Source organism: Macaca nemestrina, chromosome 9 (genome assembly GCF_043159975.1).
Source record: "Macaca nemestrina isolate mMacNem1 chromosome 9, mMacNem.hap1, whole genome shotgun sequence".
Taxonomy (NCBI): domain Eukaryota; kingdom Metazoa; phylum Chordata; class Mammalia; order Primates; family Cercopithecidae; genus Macaca; species Macaca nemestrina.
The window spans coordinates 34045183-34062529 of record NC_092133.1 but is presented as its reverse complement, the minus strand read 5'-3'; the positions used below and the strand labels follow the sequence as shown (position 1 = coordinate 34062529).

Below are 17347 nucleotides of genomic sequence, written 5' to 3'. Positions count from 1 at the left end.
TCACTGCAACCTCTGCCTCCCAGGTTCAAGAGATTCTCCTGCCTCAGCCTCCTGAGTAGCTGGGATTACAGGCACCTGCCACCATGCCTGGCTAATTTTTGTATTTTTAGTAGAGACGGGGTTTCACCATGTTGGCCAGGCTGGTCTCAAACTCCTGACCTCAAGTGATCCACCCTCCTCAGCCTCCCAAAATGTTGGGATTACAGGCGTGAGCCACCACGCCCATTCCAGTTTTTGGATCTCTTGGTATATACCTTGGAGTAAAATTGCAGGCACAATGGCATTTTCACAAATTAAAAATAAATACATTCAAAACAGGAAGAATTCTCATTTTATAACAATACATATATACAAAAATTATATATAACACATTAGAATGGTTGCCCATGGCAAAGAGTGGGAATGAGAGTAAGTATGAAGATAAAAGGGAAAAAATAAATAAAGCAAAAGAGAGGCTTTGCCATGACAATGTGGGATGAGCTGAGGAATATGATTAATTCAGCCTCTGCCCTTGAGGTTCAAGAAAAAAATATAGGACCTTTTCACTGGAGGTACAATAAAATTGAACTTTCCCAATCCCAAACCTGTCACAAGGAACCTTAGGGCTTCTTGGATAATTTTAGAAAAGGCCACAGAACCGGGCGCAGTGGCTCACACCTGTAATCCCAGCGCTTTGGGAAGCTGAGGAGGGTGGATCATGAGGTCAAGAGATCAAGACCATCCTGGCCAACATGGTGAAACCCATCTCGACTAAAAATACAAAAATTAGCTGGGCACGGTAGTACGTGCCTGTAGTCCCAACTAGTCAGGAGGCTGAGGCAGGAGAATTACTTGAACCTGGGAGGCAGAGGTTGAAGTAAGCTGAGATTGAGGCACTGCACTCCAGCCTGGCAACACAGCAAGACTCTGTCTAAAAAAAAAAAAAGAAAAAAGAAAAAAAGAAAAGAAAAAGAAAAGTCCACAGAATAGATCTTATGATGATCCACAGAATTCCTTAAATTTATTTTTATTAAAGGATTTTTTCCTAATTATTAAAAAAACACATTCCCATTGTGGGGAATTAGAAAATACAGAAAAATACATGTGAGAAAATGATATCTGTAGTAATTCTACCCCATATATAACTACAGATAGTGTTTTGGGTTTCTAATTTCTTATTTAGTTTTTAATTTAGTGTCTAATTTGTACCATTTGGTGCAGTCTTGTCATTTTGTGTCTTTGTTTAAAATAATGCTTTGCAGATGAAAGAATGCTTAAGATGTTTTAAAGAGTAGTTATAGCAATGGTGTATTAGCAATGTCACAGCTTTCTAGAAGGCAACCAAAACTGAAATTCCCTTTTTTCTCTTGGTATTGTATTACAGGAAGAAGCTGCGAAGATCCTGCTGGCTGAGTTCAACCTGGGCTGTGACGTGCAACACACTGAACACGTGTACAGGGTTTACGTCACAACTTTTCTGGGTTTCGGAGGCAACTTTGCCCGGCAGCGCTACGAAGACCTTGTTCTGAATGAAACTCTTAACAAAAACAGGTACATTTGACATGGGATCTGAGTTTCTGAAGTATAATGTCAGGCTGCAGATATTAGGGAGAAATACTCACATCCTCCTAAGGTAGATAAGTCCCTGCTTCCTCCTTTCTGACTACCCCTGCCAATGGGGTAGCATCTCTTAAAGACCTCTATTAGCAGTCCCACTCTGGGTGAGGGTACGTTCTGATCTTTGTTATTAGGACTAATAAAGTACAGTAGCTTATTGTGATCTCTTGCTGTTTCCCATATTCAGACCTGACATCATGGGGAAAAGGGAGATGAATTAAATTGCCAATTATGTACAATATATAGTGTAGCTGCCAGCAGTTCCTTCTGCAGGGAAGTGTTTAAGACATGTTTGTTGAATTACAGTGCAGTTGCATCTTTAGTGGGAGTTCAGTTCTGTAGTATGTCTAAAAGATAAAAAGCAAGCGTAGTTAAAATTAACTTTTAAAATGGTCTCTCATCAAATTCAGAATAGTCAGTTTTTCCTTTAGCATTGAACAGATCACAGATTCTTCATTTGAGTACCAGATGAAGTAGTTAGACCATAATGTGGTGGGATTTCTTGTTTCTTTTTAAGTATGTACAATTATTTATTATTATACACATTGAAGGAAAGCATAAGAGAAAGCAGAGTTCTTTTCCATGATAAAATTTACACAAAATTTTGGAGTGAAAACCGGTATAACTGGGTGATTGATTGTGGTGGTGTAGGTAGGGCAGGGAGGATGGTCAGCAGTGCTGAGGGTTTAGCCTAGGTAACCAGAAGGATGAGAAACCCAATCACTGAGAGAAGGACCACAGGTGAAAGGGCAGGGCTGATACTAAGCAAACAACACACTTACCTATATATACTTAACCATTTAGCTAGAAACACTAGCTTGAAGAGGTACTGGTATATCCCATTTGTAATAATTTATCCACAGCAATTATCTTATATTTGCAGCATGTTGAAGAAAATATTGTCCCATAAGGCTTTTTTGTTTTTGTAAGTCTTAGTCTCTAGGAGTTCAAGGTGCTTGGGTGAATCCTGGTGCCTTGGATGATTGACAAATGCATTAAAATCAAGTGGTGTGTTTGTGTTCTGAAAGTACTCCTAAATCTATACAAACATTGCTTGGGTTGAGGTGCTCAGATGTCTCCTGCTGGCACTATGATGTTTGAAGATCATTTGTTGTGAAAGTGTCACACCAGTTTTGGTTTTTCTTCTTCATTAGCTGCTGTGCTTCCTTTTCTATTTTCTTCTTTTGTTGTTCTACTGCTTTCTTTCTGTCTGCTGTTTTCTGCTGCCTCCAAACTACTTCTTGCCAGACTGCATCTTCTTCTTCCCATGCATTGGTATTTTCTTGCCAAGTAGCTAAGTCACCTACTTCAGGTGATTGATGAGTAAAAGGCATATCTTGCATAGCTGCCAGTCTACTAAACTGTTGCCTGAGATGGCAAAATGATCATTTTGTCTTCTCAATAACAATTTTCTGAGTTTTCCTTACAGTTGGTGTCACATCCTTAAAATAGTCAGTTCCAGTTGTTGTAAAGTGTTCTGTTGTACTGCTTCATTCCATTCTTACCCTCAGTCTTTACACTTGTGGGTACATTCTCTTTCTAAGAAGTCTACTCTTCAACATCTGTCTGTTTAGGAACTGATGAATAATTAACTGCAATTGGCAAAGTTATTTGGACCACAACTTAATTTCTGTCCTTGGACAGATCTTCATACACATCTTTTTGAGGAATGAGAATATGGTTGCTAGGCAAGTATAAACTCAAAATAACTGGAACTGTGTTACAGCCATGGTGGGAATCAAAGCTTTCCGCTCTTCTTCCCACTCAGAGGCTCCAGGCTCTGCAGGTGGCTTCCTGGAGCTGGTACTGTGCCTGTGCTGTTCCAGCACTGCTCATTCAGAGGCATGTGTTGGGTCCATCACCATTGCCAGCCATTGTAGATGGACCACTGCCATGGTCCGCTCTTTAGGAATCTCTCCCCACAGCCCTTCCCACCTCATCCCCTACCAGTTGTATTTTTAAACATTAGAACCACACTCCGCATGATAAGGTTCTTTGCACTTTTAAGAGGTGTGTGGGAATGAAGACCAGATAGAGAACAGCAGATTCACGTCTCCAGTTTCACTACACACTAGGAAATACACGTTGACTAAAACGTCGAACAGAATTGATCACCATATTCCTCTCACTTTTTGTTTGTTTGTTTGTTTTTGTCATTGTGGCAGATTGCTGGGTCAGAAGACAGGTCTGAGTCCTGACAATCCATTTCTGGATCCCTGCCTGCCGGTGGGACTCACAGATGTGGTGGAGAGGAACAGCCAAGTCTTGCATGTCCGAGGAAGAGGAGACTGGGTGTCTTGTGGGGCAATGCTGAGCCCCCTGCTGGCTCGCTCCAACACCAGCCAGGCCTCACTCAATGGCATCTATCAATCGCCAATTGACTTCAACAACAGCGAGTTCTACGGCTTCTCTGAGTTTTTTTACTGTACAGAGGATGTGTTGCGCATTGGTGGCCGCTATCATGGGCCAACATTTGCCAAGGCTGCTCAGGTAAATTATTAATGATAAACATGGCTTATGCTGGCAGCAGCCATTTATTGAATGTCTCACTCTGTGCCAGGTGCTGTGCAAAGGGCTTTGCATACAGAATCTCACTTGTTCTTTGCAGGAGCCCTTTGACCCTCATTTTACAGATGAGGAAGTGGACTCAGAGAACTTAAGGATCTAGCTATGCTGTACTGCCTTCTAATTAACTAAATTTAGTTTCCATGGATGTCATATCACCCAAATTATTACCCAGGTGTAAAATTTTTCTGTTGGCTAATGGCTTTTCTTCCAGCTTTCCAATAATCTTGTTTAATGTTTATGCCCAAGAAATTCACCTTCAGTATTTTTTCCCTTCCTAGCTATTCTCTGTTGTAATGTGCTTTTGGAGATGATATCACCCAGAGAGGCAAGTCTATCTTTCTTTTGGTTTGAGGTATTAAGAGGCTAGAGTGGTATGGGTTCCCTGGGAATATTAGATGTTGTAAAAAGCAATGATGATGGAAGTTTGTTTAGATTTAAAATAGAGAAGGAGTAAAAATTTGCTTTGAGCATATATAGGACTTAAGCATCGTATAAGCTTAAATCATTGGTTACCTGGACAGATAAAAGTTTAGCCAGCTTTCTATCATTTTCTGCTTAATTTAGGGCCATTTCTTTGAATTGTTGTGTATCTGTATGTTTTTCATCGAGAAACTAATGGGAGAATCTGTCCTCATATTTTTTTTTTTTTTTTTGAGACGGAGTCTTGCTCTGTAGCCCAGGCTGGAGTGCAGTGGCAGGATCTCAGCTCACTGCAACCTCTGCCTTCTGGGTTCAAGTGATTCTCCTGCCTCAGCCTCCTGAATAGCTGGGATTACAGATGCCCACCACCATACCTGGCTAATTTTTTTATTTTTAATAGAGATGGGGTTTTGCCATGTTGGCCAGGCTGGTCTCGAAGCCCTGGCCTCAGGTGATCTGCCCACCTCGGCCTCCCAAAGTGCTGAAATTACAGGCGTGAGTCACCGCACCCAGCCTCTCCTCATATTTCCCTCCCTCCCTCCCTCTCTCCCTCCCTTCCTTCTTCCCTGCCTTCCTTTCTTTCTTTCTTACAATTCTCTAGGGTTCTCTTAGTGTAAGGCTTCCAGCAAAATAATATCTGCAGTATCTGTACCATTCTGTTCCCAAAAGACAGTCCTTAAGAAATATTGTGGGACACCTGGTTTGTATTTGCTCCTTTCTCTCCAGCCTCCAGGAAGACCTTCATGCTCCCTTTTTTTCTGGAGCCCAGAGCTCCCTAACCATCCATGGCCTGACTCTTTCTCTTATCTCAAAACTTCAACTTCTATTCCCTTGCACACCAAAAGGCTCAAGTTATTGCTTGCCAACATTGCTAGTGGCTTAATATGTTATCTTTTCCAGGTAAAAGAGTGATTCTGTTCCCTTACCTTTTTAACTTTGACTCAAACGTTATCTTCCCAGAGCCACCTTCTGGGACTACTCTATCCAAAATGACAATGCTCCCCATATTACCTGTTGCCCTTTCCTGCTTTATTTTTCCCTGAGCATTTATGTTATCCAGCGTACTCTGTGTGTGTGTGTGTGTGTGCGTGCGTGCGTGTGTGCGTGTGTGTGTTTATTGTCTGTCTCCTACCACTAGAATGTAAGCTTCCTGAGGACAGGAATTTTTGTCTGTTTTATTTACTGCATGATTCCCTGACATCTAGAACAGCACCTGGCACATAGGAGACATTTAGTAAATGTTAGTTCACTGAACAAACCAAAAGGAATGATTCTTTTGGTGAGAATTACAACACTGAGGGAGGCCAATGACAGGTTTCTAACCATCCTCTTCCATCTGCTCTCCCTGCTCATGTCAGTCCTATGTGGAGTAGAATGAAACTATCTTTGGCTTTTGACGTTGCTATTTGTTAGTCCTAACCTCATCCCCTCTGAAGCCTAAGAGGCTCAGAAACCACATCAGGCTGGCTTGGTGCTAGACATGGGATGATGGGAATAAACAGGGGTATGGTGCAGTGTTTAGTGAGTGAATATGCCGTTTCTGTTTTCCTTTGTCAGCTAGTAGCCCACAAGTAACTTTAGAAATGGAATAGCTGTGACTGTGGGGAAGGTAGAGAGTTTGCCTCCAGATTTATGTTGAACTATTTCTGTGGTTGATCCAGGATTACTGTGGCATGGCTTGGTCAGTACTAACTCAGAGATTCAAGAATGGCCTCTTTTCATCACATGCAGATGAGCATCGACTCAAGTAAGTCACTTCCCTTTCCTCCTTAGATGTGGCCTTAAAATCTAGATGGCAGATTGTAATGGAGAGAGAGTGAGCAATAATGCAGATTAGATTTCATGTTGAGGGAGCATTTGATTATTCCAGATTTGATTTTCCAAGGGATGGGGCCAAAATAGTGAGCCTATTATAGCAAAGCCTGAGGGAATCAGTGCCCACCAAACAGAGTTCTCATCAAGTGATTTGACATCAAAAGTGATTTTTTTTTTTTTTTTTTTTTGAGACAGGGTCTCACTTTGTCACCCAGGCTGGAGTGCAGTGGCACAATCTTAGCTCACTGCAACCTCCACCTCCTGGGTTCCAGCGATTCTCCTGCCTCAGCCCCCCAAGTAGCTGGGACTATAGGCACGTGCCACCATGCCTGGCCAATTTTTGTATTTTTTGTAGAGATGGGGTTTCGCAGTGTTGCCAGGCTGGTCTTGAACTCCTGAGCTCAAGGGATCCGCCTGCCTCACCCTCTCAGAGTGCTAGAATTACAGGCATGAGCCACCGGGCCTGGCCAAAAGTGATGATTTTTTTTAAACTTTGTATTATAGATAATATCAAACATATAGAACAGCAGAGAGAATAGCAACATAAACCCTCATGTAACTATCACAGAGCTTCAGCAAATAACATTTTGCCAGTATGGTTCATTGGTCCTTTCATTTTTAAATATTTTAGTTAAAAATTGTTTAACATTGTGGAGCATGGTTCATGCCTGTAATCCTAGCACTTTGGGAGGCTGAGGCGGGTGGATCACCTGAGGTCAGGAGTTCAAGACCAGCCTGGCCAACATGGCAAAACCCCATCTCCTCTAAAAATACAAAAATTAGCTGGGCATGGTGGCAGGTGCCTCTAATCGCAGCTACTTGGGAGGCTGAGGCAGGGAGAATTGCTTGAGCTCAGGAGGTGGAGGTTGTAGTGAGCAGAGATCATGCCACTGTACTCCAGCCTGGGCGACAGAGGGAGACTCTGTCTCAAAAAAAAAAAAAAAATAGAATAAAAAAATAAAAATTGTTTAACATAAATAAAACTAGAAGAGTGTAATCAACTCCTGTGAACCTGTCACCCTGCTTTCCTACTAACAGTTATCAGCTCTTGGCCCTTCTTTGTTTTTATCTGTTTTCCCACCCACAATCCCCCTCTTACTACAACTGGGTTGTTTTGAAGCAAATCCCAAACATCATATAATTACATCTGTAGATATTTCAATATGCTCTCTGAAGATAGGGACTCTTAAAGAAAAAGAAGAACACAGCCACAGTATCATTACTGCCTTTGAGGTAAACACAAGATAAGCAGGCTGACTTAGAAATAACCCACTTAGAGGTGAGGAAGGTGAAACGGGAGGAGGTAGGTCTTTTAATAACTGGTGGGAATACACAGTGGCTTATTGCAAAGGAAAGTATTAGAATTCTTTTCTCTTTTTTTAAAATTTAATTATTTTTGTCACACAGATATCAGTGTTTTAAATCAGCTTGGATGTACCAAGTCTTACATGAAGGATTCCACTTTCCCTATGACTACCCAAACCTGCGGACAGCCCAGCTGGTGTATGACCGAGAGGTTCAGTGGACGCTGGGAGCCATTCTATATAAAACACGATTCTTACCACTCAGGTAAAGTAAGACTCACCAATCTGGTATCTTGAACTCAGAGGATATCAGTTGATGCCTCAGAATCAGTTTATTTATTTTAACCAGCTTAGAATAGGCCTTAAATGACCTTCCTCGCTACCTCCTCACAAAAACAAACTCCTTTACTTCCACGTGAGCCACTATTACTACCAGGCATGCTCGAACAGAAAGAAGGTTGAGCATTACTGGTCTGGAGTCTGTTACTCAGCTTTGCTATTTCAGAAATCCAGCTTTGTTTACCCACAACAAATCAGTCTTTAGGACTGAAGTCTTACTAATCACTTCCAAGATACTGACAAGCTAAAATGTCATTCTTGGGTTACCCTGGAAAACACATCTGACAAAAGAACAGGGGTGGGATGTCTAGAGCAATCTTTCATAACGTAGGAAGGCACTCCAGACATTGTGTCATTGACTTAGAAGGCTTTTTGATGGGTCAGAATTAGAATAAAGGATGTGAGATGTTTTTAGTGGGGCCACTTTCATCAAACTCTGGTAGCCTGATGCCTTACCTTTATGTACTGCAAGATATTTGGGACAATTTTTAGGTACTCTGTACCCTGGACTATTTCAGAGAAACTCAGATGAATTTTGTATCTTTGATGTCTATTCCTCTAAACTCAATACCGTCAGAAGCCAGGCAGGTGATAGAAGTGAGGGAAATGGGCTAGGTGGGGGTTGCCCACAACTGGAGCATGTACCCCGGTTAACGGGCTGGTTACTGTCACGCACAAGCACCGTCCCAGCATTTGCCAGTTCTCATCTGTCCAGAAAAGGCAGAAATCCATATTTTTTATGAAGTCTTTCAGTTTAGAGATTCACATTCTAGGAGAACACTGCAGGTCAAACCAGACAGAACTAGATGTGGGATCTGGACCGCTGAAGAGTGGCTTCTGTTCTAGCGAGGTGGACCATTGCACTTGGTTTTCATATTGCCTTATTTTTGTCATACGGTTGATCAGGTAACAGCTTTATCTAGATATATCCTAGATCCTAGGGAAAACATAGTCCCTTTATTTTTATTTTATTTTATTTTTTTTTGAGACAGGGTCTTGCTCTGTCACCCAGGCTGAGTGTGGTGGCAGTGCTGTGTTCATAGCTCATTGCAACCTTGAACTCCTGGGCTCAAGTGATTCTCCCGCCTCAGCCTTCTGAGGAACTGGGAGTACAGGTGCTCGCCACCATGCCCAGCTAATTTTTTAATTTTTCTTTTGCAGAGATGGGGTCTTGTTATGTTGACCAGGCTGGTTTTGAACTCCTGGCTTCAAGCAATTCTCCTGGCCTGCCCTCCCAAAGTACTTTGACTATAGGCATGTGCCACTGCACTTGGCTGCATAGCAACTTTTAAAAAAGGATTTAGACACACTCTGATTTCTTTATTGGATTCAGGGGATCCCCTATTCTCATTAGTACTGTATTTATAACCATATTTTAAGATTTATGTTACAGGTGACCAATCTAGCCTTTCTGTTCATTTTTTGGGCTTCAGTTTCAAAGGCCTTCCCATCTTGGCTTAGATTCTAGAGGGTGTAAGCCTGGAGGTCCCTTCTGGAGGCCATGGGAAGAAAGACACAGAAGGGCTCCTGGGGCAGGGGATGTTCTTCAGCTTTGCCTGCTCTGTGGACCTGGTGTCATAAAATGTTTATGTGGATGGAATAAACGTGATAACACTACTGGGCCTTTCAAATCAGAGTAAATGTCTCCCTCTGAAACTTAATTTTTTTCCACTTACAAATTCTTAATTCTTCCCTAGGGATCTTCGGCAGGAAGGTGTCCGACAAGCCCATGGTAGCTGGTTCCGTCTCTCCTTTGTATACAACCACTATCTCTTCTTTGCCTGTATCCTGGTGGTGCTACTGGCCATCGTCCTATACCTTCTGCGGCTACGGCGAATTCACCACCGACAAACACGGGCCTCAGCTCCATTGGACTTGCTGTGGCTTGAAGAGGTGGTGCCCATGATGGGAGTACAGGTGGGGCCGTGAAGCTGGAACAGGACTAGAGAAGCTTGAGCACCCCCGAGTTGCTGCTCATTGAATTCCTCCACTTTCTTATATGGCCTCAGATGCTGTGATGCCTGACCTTGTGGATATTTGCCCTTGGAATTTCTACTTCACTTTCTACCATAATTCCTTCTCAGTACCCAGGTCTTCTCTGAGAGAAGCTATAATTTAATCTGTGAGGAACTAAATGACAGGAGATTGGTGCTAATATGGGGGACCAAGCTTTGTCCAAGTGAAGCAGGCTTCGATTCCTTCTTCTGAGAGGTCTGGTGTGTTCCTGAAATCTCACCTTTTCTTCCCTTGCTAAAGCATGAAGTTTGGCATTGGGCACACTGGAAGCCTGGTTGAAATGAAACTTGTAGCATCTGATACAAAGGCAGAGACATTCTAGCAAGTGCAGCAGCCCCTTCTTTCTCTGTAACAGAGATATCATTTATGTGGAGATCCACAGCCTTTAATAGGGATCCAAGATCTTTGCAGTTCAACAGACCACATAGGAATTTCCAGGCACCAAAATGATATTAACTTCCTTGCTTACCTGACAAAGAAGCCATCATGGGTGTGATCCAAGATCCCCGTCATAGTGTTGTTGATGTTTTACATGATTTTAAAGGTTAGAACCCCTTCTAAATGAATGGTCTGTGGAAGATTTTAGTATCTTATCTGATGTCTGGTATGACAAGGATAGAAAATTTTTCCATTTCTATGTGCCTCACAGGCTGTTTGGGCATTAATTTTGCTTTTTGAGCCTTAAGTGTGTTAGCAGGATGGAGAAACTGATGGGGACTGGGAACCTGGATTTGTCTGATTTTAGGTCACTGTTCCCTAGGCCTGTTTTTGTGAGCCCTTAAACAGGAAGATACAAAGAGAGTTCGTTTATTTCACTGCTAAACTCAGTATGTAGTTTGGGGAATGTATTTGAGTTGTTTTTAAAGAAAAGGGGAAGAATCAGGAGAGTGGGCAAAGGCAATAAAATCAAAGTTCTTATTAATTATTTCTGAGAAATAGAAGTTTTCTCAATTTCTGACTCTTGGAATGTCTGAAAGGGAGCAAATTCTAAACTTCGCAATAGACCATCTGTTAATAAGCCATCTGGCAACTTTCAGAACCTCTGTTAAGAGACTGCTCAGTCACAAACAGCCCTTCCATTAATGAAGCAAGAGGAAAAGCCATTCACCCACTACCCTTCCAGAGTTTTGCTTCTCCTCCACATTTAGCCATTAAATTGCATGAGGATTTCTCTTCATCAGGGTCCATATGGAATCTTTCTGTTTTACCCTTTCCTACATGTAGCCTTGAATGTCCTGTCCACAAATATGCTCCCGGGGTGGAAGCATTTTCTTTTTTGTCACCTTTGATTTCTGGGATTAGATTAATAGGGGAAAAAGTCCCTGGCTTCCAAGGAAAAAAAGTAGAATTCTTCAAAAATAAATTTCATACTGGGAACAGAAAGGAATTAAATGCTCCATAAAACAGGGAAAAAGAAATTAAGATCATCCTAGAAATTAACTAAGATAAAAATAAGTATACTGACCCTTGGTTGGGATAAGAAGGTAACCAGTCTTGCATAGTTTTAAAATTAGATAAACATGGACTAAACATGCAAAGACTCTGTTCCTTTTTTTTTCCTTGGAGACAGGGCCTCACGCTGTCACCCAGGCTGGAGTGCAGTGGTGCAATATCATGGCTCGCTGCAGCCTCAACCTCCTGGGCTCAAGTAGTCCTCCCACCACAGACTCCTGAGTAGCTGGGACTACAGGTGTGCACCACCACACTCAGCTAATTTTTTATTTTTATTTTTTAGAGATGGAGCCTCACTGTGTTGTCCAGGCTGGTCTCAAACTCTTGGGCTCAAGCAATCCTCCTGCCTCGGCCTCCCAGAGTGCTGGGATTATAGGCATAAGCTCCTGCACCTGGCCTCTGTTTCCTTTGGAAATATCTTACCTTTCATTAGGGCTTCTTTCATAGCAATTTCCTTTGGTTTTTAAGATTTCTACATTGATTTTTCTTTTATTATCTGTGCTCCATGAACTTTATGAACGCTGCTTAATAATGTCAAAATATGTTTTAGCTAGCCATTGCCTACTCAGGTAACATTTTCTTTTGCCCTAATCTTGGTTTCAATATACTATCTTTGGCTTTCTTGTGAGATCTAATCAGAAGCTACTTAACTGGCTAACAATGATCATACTCATGTACTAAAAATGAACTTGAAACAGGGAAGTAGTGACTGGTCCAATTTGAAAGCTCTTAGTATTCTTCATCCTGGCTGTAATAATAGCCATTATTTGTTAAACCTTTGTTATGTACCAGACACTCTTAAGGATTTTATGTGTATTATTCAAACTGATATTACTCTGTTCTTTTTATAGTTGAGAATCTCAGGATACCTATATTTATCACTTTTTCAATATATATGTATTTCTTATTGTCTTGGAGTGTTTAATGTGTTATATATCCTGTTCATTACTTTAATATTATAGGATCTAGGCTTATCTTTATTACCATGAGCAAGGCTTCCAGGAGTTCCACAGTACTGAAGGAAAATTTTATCATATCCCTCAGGAGAACTGAATAGTTACTGTTGGTATTGGCTCCTTTGTTTCTTCTATTCTCCCAATTAATAGATTTTAAATGAAATCTCATTAGCTAGAAACAAAAGCCACTTATTCCTTGCCGAGTGCCAATTACTTAAATATATTGCTTCCTTATAATAAAATAATTTGCTTATAGGCGCAGAAATCTATCTTGCCATACCCTTTGGTTTTTAAAGATTTCTCTTTTATTTGCATTTCTGCACTTTGGTGGTTCTCCCATGAAGATAATTATGGTGTCATAAAATTCACATTCCACTGGTTCCTTTGAATCTTACCAACCACTCTTGTTTCAACAGAGACAATGAACCTGAACTGTTTTAGTATTCTTGTTATTACTGAGACAGGTCACAAATATCAAAATAGGAGTCAGTGGCTTGTAGTGATGCTTTTTAGTCTTGTGATAGCACAATCCATCACTTTCCCCAAAATTCTTGTCACAAGAACATAATGAAAATATGTAAAATACCCATTTATGTGGCATTTTATTCACTTAAGTTGCAGTTAACTCTAAGCCAAATTATACCATTTTTTCTCTCTGTACTTTAGCTCCTTGAATTTCCTTAATCTGGGAAACTTTTGTTCCCACACAAAGGAACAAATTCAGGGGGTACAAGTGCAGGTTTGTTATATGAGTATGTTGAGTGATGCTGAGGTTTGGGGTACAGATCCCATCACCAGGTGGTGAGTATAGTACCTAACAGAGAGTTCTTCAACCCGTGCCCTCCTCTCTCCCTCCCTGCTCTATTAGTCCACAGTGTCTATTCTGGTCTGGGAAATTTTCATTACTTTCCACCAATCTTCTATTTATTCTCCAAATGTCTTTCAAAGTATCCTGCCCCACCCCCTCCTCATCCTAAGAGAGTCCTTTAACTTCAAGATCATGTCCGGTGATTGCTGAAAAATGTCTGCCATGCACTTGCTAATAGTCTTTTTAGACATTAACATTTATTATCACATCCATATTTAAATTTTTGAAATAATTTATACTTCTCACTGGTATCATCTAAACAGATGCTTCTCACAGTTTTATGTTCTGCTTTTTCTCAGGAATGAAAGACAAGTGAGTGGTATCACTTAAGGGAAAGACCAGTGGGCTTAACGAATAGCAGACCTGGATTCTAGTCCTGGCTTTGTCATTTACTAGCTCTGGTACCTCAGGCCAGTCACTTGCCATCTCTGGCTTGGTTCTCATCTATCAAACAAAGTGGCCAGACAAGATTAGAAACTAAAGGCAGAAGACAAGGTAGAAAAATCATGATTTGGGGAAGAGCATTTTGTCCTTTGGTTTAGAAGACCAGGCTGCCCAAAAAAGCCTCCTATTTTATCCATAACCCCTGATGATAAGGTTGGTGGGAACGGAGTTTCTAATAGCAATCACAATAAATTTCAGAAGAATTTTAAAGCTGGGATTTTAAAGGTCTTCTGGTCAACCCCCTTGATTTATATGGGGGATGAAACTGAGGCCTAGAGCAGTTGTAATATGTGCAAAGTCATAGTGACTGGCCTTCTAGGCCCCGGGTTCCTGTGTAACACAGACACCCCAACTACTTTGTCAGCTATAATGAAATGCTCATTAACAGAATCTTTCTGCAAGTATAAACACAATTTATTCTTTATAAAACAGCTGGCCACCACTAACCATGCCCAATCTTTACGACTGCTTCTGACATTCATTTATGACTGCTTTGCTCACATTTAGGAATCAACTTTGAAAAAAATACTTTGTTAGAAATAGTGCCAAGTTTTCACTACATCTACTCTAGTTTCTGTATTTCTTTTTGTACTTTTAAATTTTATACATCTTTTTATAACAATTTTATACAATTTCCTTTACTACAACATCCAAGCAATTCATTAGATGACTATAGCCCAGATGAAGGTTAAATGCCTATTACATCTGCCTCATTAAAGAACTTCATTGTAATTCTTGGGCAGTTTCCAGACCCTGTTACAGAAATAGAGGGCTGTTTCTTTTTGTTGTCTTTGAAGTTTTCAAATTAATTCAAAACTAGTATCTAATTGTCCTTTTTGCTGTGGTATGTGGTGTAATGTTGATTGGGAATAAGAATTATGGTACAAATAGCAGATGTTTCAAATTCTCCCATATTAGTCTCTTAGGGACACTAGCGCCAGAGTCCAGCCCCTGGGGCAATAGACTCTGTCAAACTTGTGAGAATTTTGCAGGTGTTACAAAAAATATTGCTGTTAAAAACTACGACTCAAAACCAAAAGTTGTGATTAATAACAACAGGATTATTAGCAATAATATTTTGATTAATACTATAGAATAGCAAAGAGTGAATATACCTCAAATTGAAACCTTTTAGGTTGTGTTCTTGGCTCTCTCTCTTATAACCCTGGATCTAAGTTGGAAAGCTGTGGCACCCTGTTTGGGTGTCCCATCTACCCTGTTTTCTATTTCTGCAGATGGCTTGTTCAAACTTCATTTTAAGCCTGCTCTGTCTACTTTAATCTTACTTATATCCTAACAGACTTCTCTTGTGTTAGTACACATTTCTCTTTTGCTCTAATATTTCATGATTTTCCAGTTTGTCGGTACTGTTATTAGAGGGACAGGGAAGGAACAACACACCAGTTGACCATTTTGTTTCTCTGAAAATGTGAGCAATAAGGAGATCCTTTTATTAATAAAACTGAATCATTACTCATACTACAAGGGCTTTCACTTTTAAAATGTAATCTATCATTGCTTCCATTTTTATGAACACTAAAGTTGAAAAATTTTCTGAATCACAGGCTACGTATAGCCACATATGCATGACTTCAGGCTAGCATAAAGACATGTCTGCTCCTGAGCCTCTTCTTTTAAAGTAGGGCAGCCACTGTATACCCTCTGGTGGCCCACTCCTTCTCCACTCCAGGGCAGCCCTGGTACTTTCCTAAGCGGCCCCTCGTACAGAGCGCTTGCTGCCGGTGAAGACTGCCCCTTACTAGCTTCTGCAAGAAGGGATCCCAGACACACACTTTGGTTTCTAGTATTTCAGTTACTATGTTGTATTTGAAATTCTCATTCCACAGTTCCCCTTTAGTTGAAGTCCTGAAGTACATGCCGTGTCTCCCCCTTTATTTCTACCTTGATCAATGGCCTCTGTGGAGTGTAGTGAAAGACATCTTTTTATTATGATCCACAACTAGACACTGCACACTTCAAAAAACCAAAGGCTGCCTGTATTACATTGCTTTGGGGAGCTGTTAAGACTCTATGTTTTTCTACTGCTTCACATTAAACAATAATTTTGTTGAATTTTGAATTCTTAAAATTCTCACTGACAAACATTTTAAGTCAGTGTTGAGGAAAATGTGTGATGCATGTTAGAGAGGTAATGCATTCTCCCTTATGCAGGGACATGGGTATATGTGTTACATATGCTGATATATAACCCACCATTCATCCCAGGACCACAAGGGTAGCTGTAGATAAATTGGTTATCCTAAAATCATGATCATCAGTGTTGATCTCTGCAACCAACATTGCTTTATGGAGTTGCTAATCATTACCCTTACTACAATAGAATTTGTCAGTCTAAGTTATAGACAAAAAATTCTAGGTTGATTGATTAAGAAAGCCATGTGTTTTAATTTCCTTTATGTTTTAAAAACAATGGACATCAGTGCAGAGAGACCTTTGAAAATATTAAGGGAGATCTAGTTAATCCTATAGGTACGTGATGACTGTTTTTTTTGAAAAAGATATTTGGGACATCAATCTGTAATTGTTAATTTTCCATTCATGCATTCACTAATTCAATATTTGATATGTGACTGGGAGTGCTGGGAATAACATAAACACAAAAAATAACTAAGATAATCATCATTCACCGGAAGCTCATAGGTGGCATAATACAGGTATATAGCTAAATGCAACCAGTTGTTTTTCCAAATGTATTCATCATCTGTAATAAAAGAAAAATGAAGTAAAACATCTGAAACCTTAACTTACGAGTTGCTACTTCCTTGGAGGGAACTGTAGAAGCATTAATATATGGTTCTTTGGGTTGGGTCATACTGCCCTCTGCTGACTCAGTTATTAACTAAGGAGAACCTGGGTTTGAGGATCAGGAGAGGATAGTATGGGAACTTGCCTCAGAAATACAGTTCCCTTTCTTTGAAGGATTCTATCCAGAAGACACCATATCCTACTAACATACTAAGGATCAACAGAGCAGATCAAATGATAAGGTAGGGTGGATATTAGAAGGGAATGGGAATAAGCTAGTAAGAACTTTCTAAGGTAACTAGGCTATTAGGACCTAAGCCGGTGGTCCCTAGACTTGTCTGCACATTTGAATCACCTGGGGAACTTTAAAAATATGCCTTTTACTGCCTCCAGGGATTGTGACTTAATTGGTCTTATATGAGGCTTGGGTTTTGGGATTTTTCTAAGATTCAACTAAGAGAGAAGTTGGGAATTTCTTCTAGGCAATAGCATAAGCCCACCCAGGGTCCAGGATTTATGAAAAATTGACAAACTGTTTTGCTAAGAATCACCTGTGTTAGTCCGCTTGCGTTGCTATAAGGAAATACCTGACAATTTTTATAAAGAAAAGAGATTTATTTGGCTCACAGTTCTGCATAGAACTGTATAGGAAGCATGGCGCTGGCATCTGCTTCTGGTGAGAGCCTCAGGAAGCTTACAATCATGGCGGAAGGGGAAGGGGAGCCAGTGTGTCACATGGTGAGAGACAGCAAGAGAGAGAGGAGGAAGTTCCAGGCTCTTTTGAACAACCAGCTCTTGCGTAA

At 40.6% G+C, this 17347-nt stretch overlaps 2 protein-coding genes across 3 annotated transcripts in view; one reads left to right on the top strand and one right to left on the bottom strand.

The window, feature by feature from the left end:
* The window catches only part of LOC105478411 (ectonucleoside triphosphate diphosphohydrolase 7), a 56436-nt gene extending 39894 nt beyond the window's left edge, over positions 1-16542 (top strand). Inside the window, exons 9-13 of the mRNA XM_011735680.3 lie at positions 1364-1530; positions 3762-4086; positions 6246-6331; positions 7807-7968; positions 9740-16542. Coding sequence (XP_011733982.1) covers positions 1364-1530; positions 3762-4086; positions 6246-6331; positions 7807-7968; positions 9740-9971 — 972 coding nt within the window. The 3' untranslated portion in view covers positions 9972-16542. The remainder of the gene's footprint in view (positions 1-1363; positions 1531-3761; positions 4087-6245; positions 6332-7806; positions 7969-9739) is intronic.
* Positions 1-17347, bottom strand: part of LOC105478412 (cytochrome c oxidase assembly homolog COX15) — a 62356-nt gene that overhangs the window by 23123 nt on the left and 21886 nt on the right. Inside the window, exon 9 of one of the 2 annotated variants that reach the window (XM_071069310.1) lies at positions 1528-1943. The exons of the other annotated variant lie outside the window; for it this stretch is intronic. Coding sequence (XP_070925411.1) covers positions 1878-1943 — 66 coding nt within the window. The 3' untranslated portion in view covers positions 1528-1877. Of the gene's footprint in view, positions 1-1527; positions 1944-17347 lie in introns of those variants that run through there. 2 annotated transcript variants of the gene reach the window in all.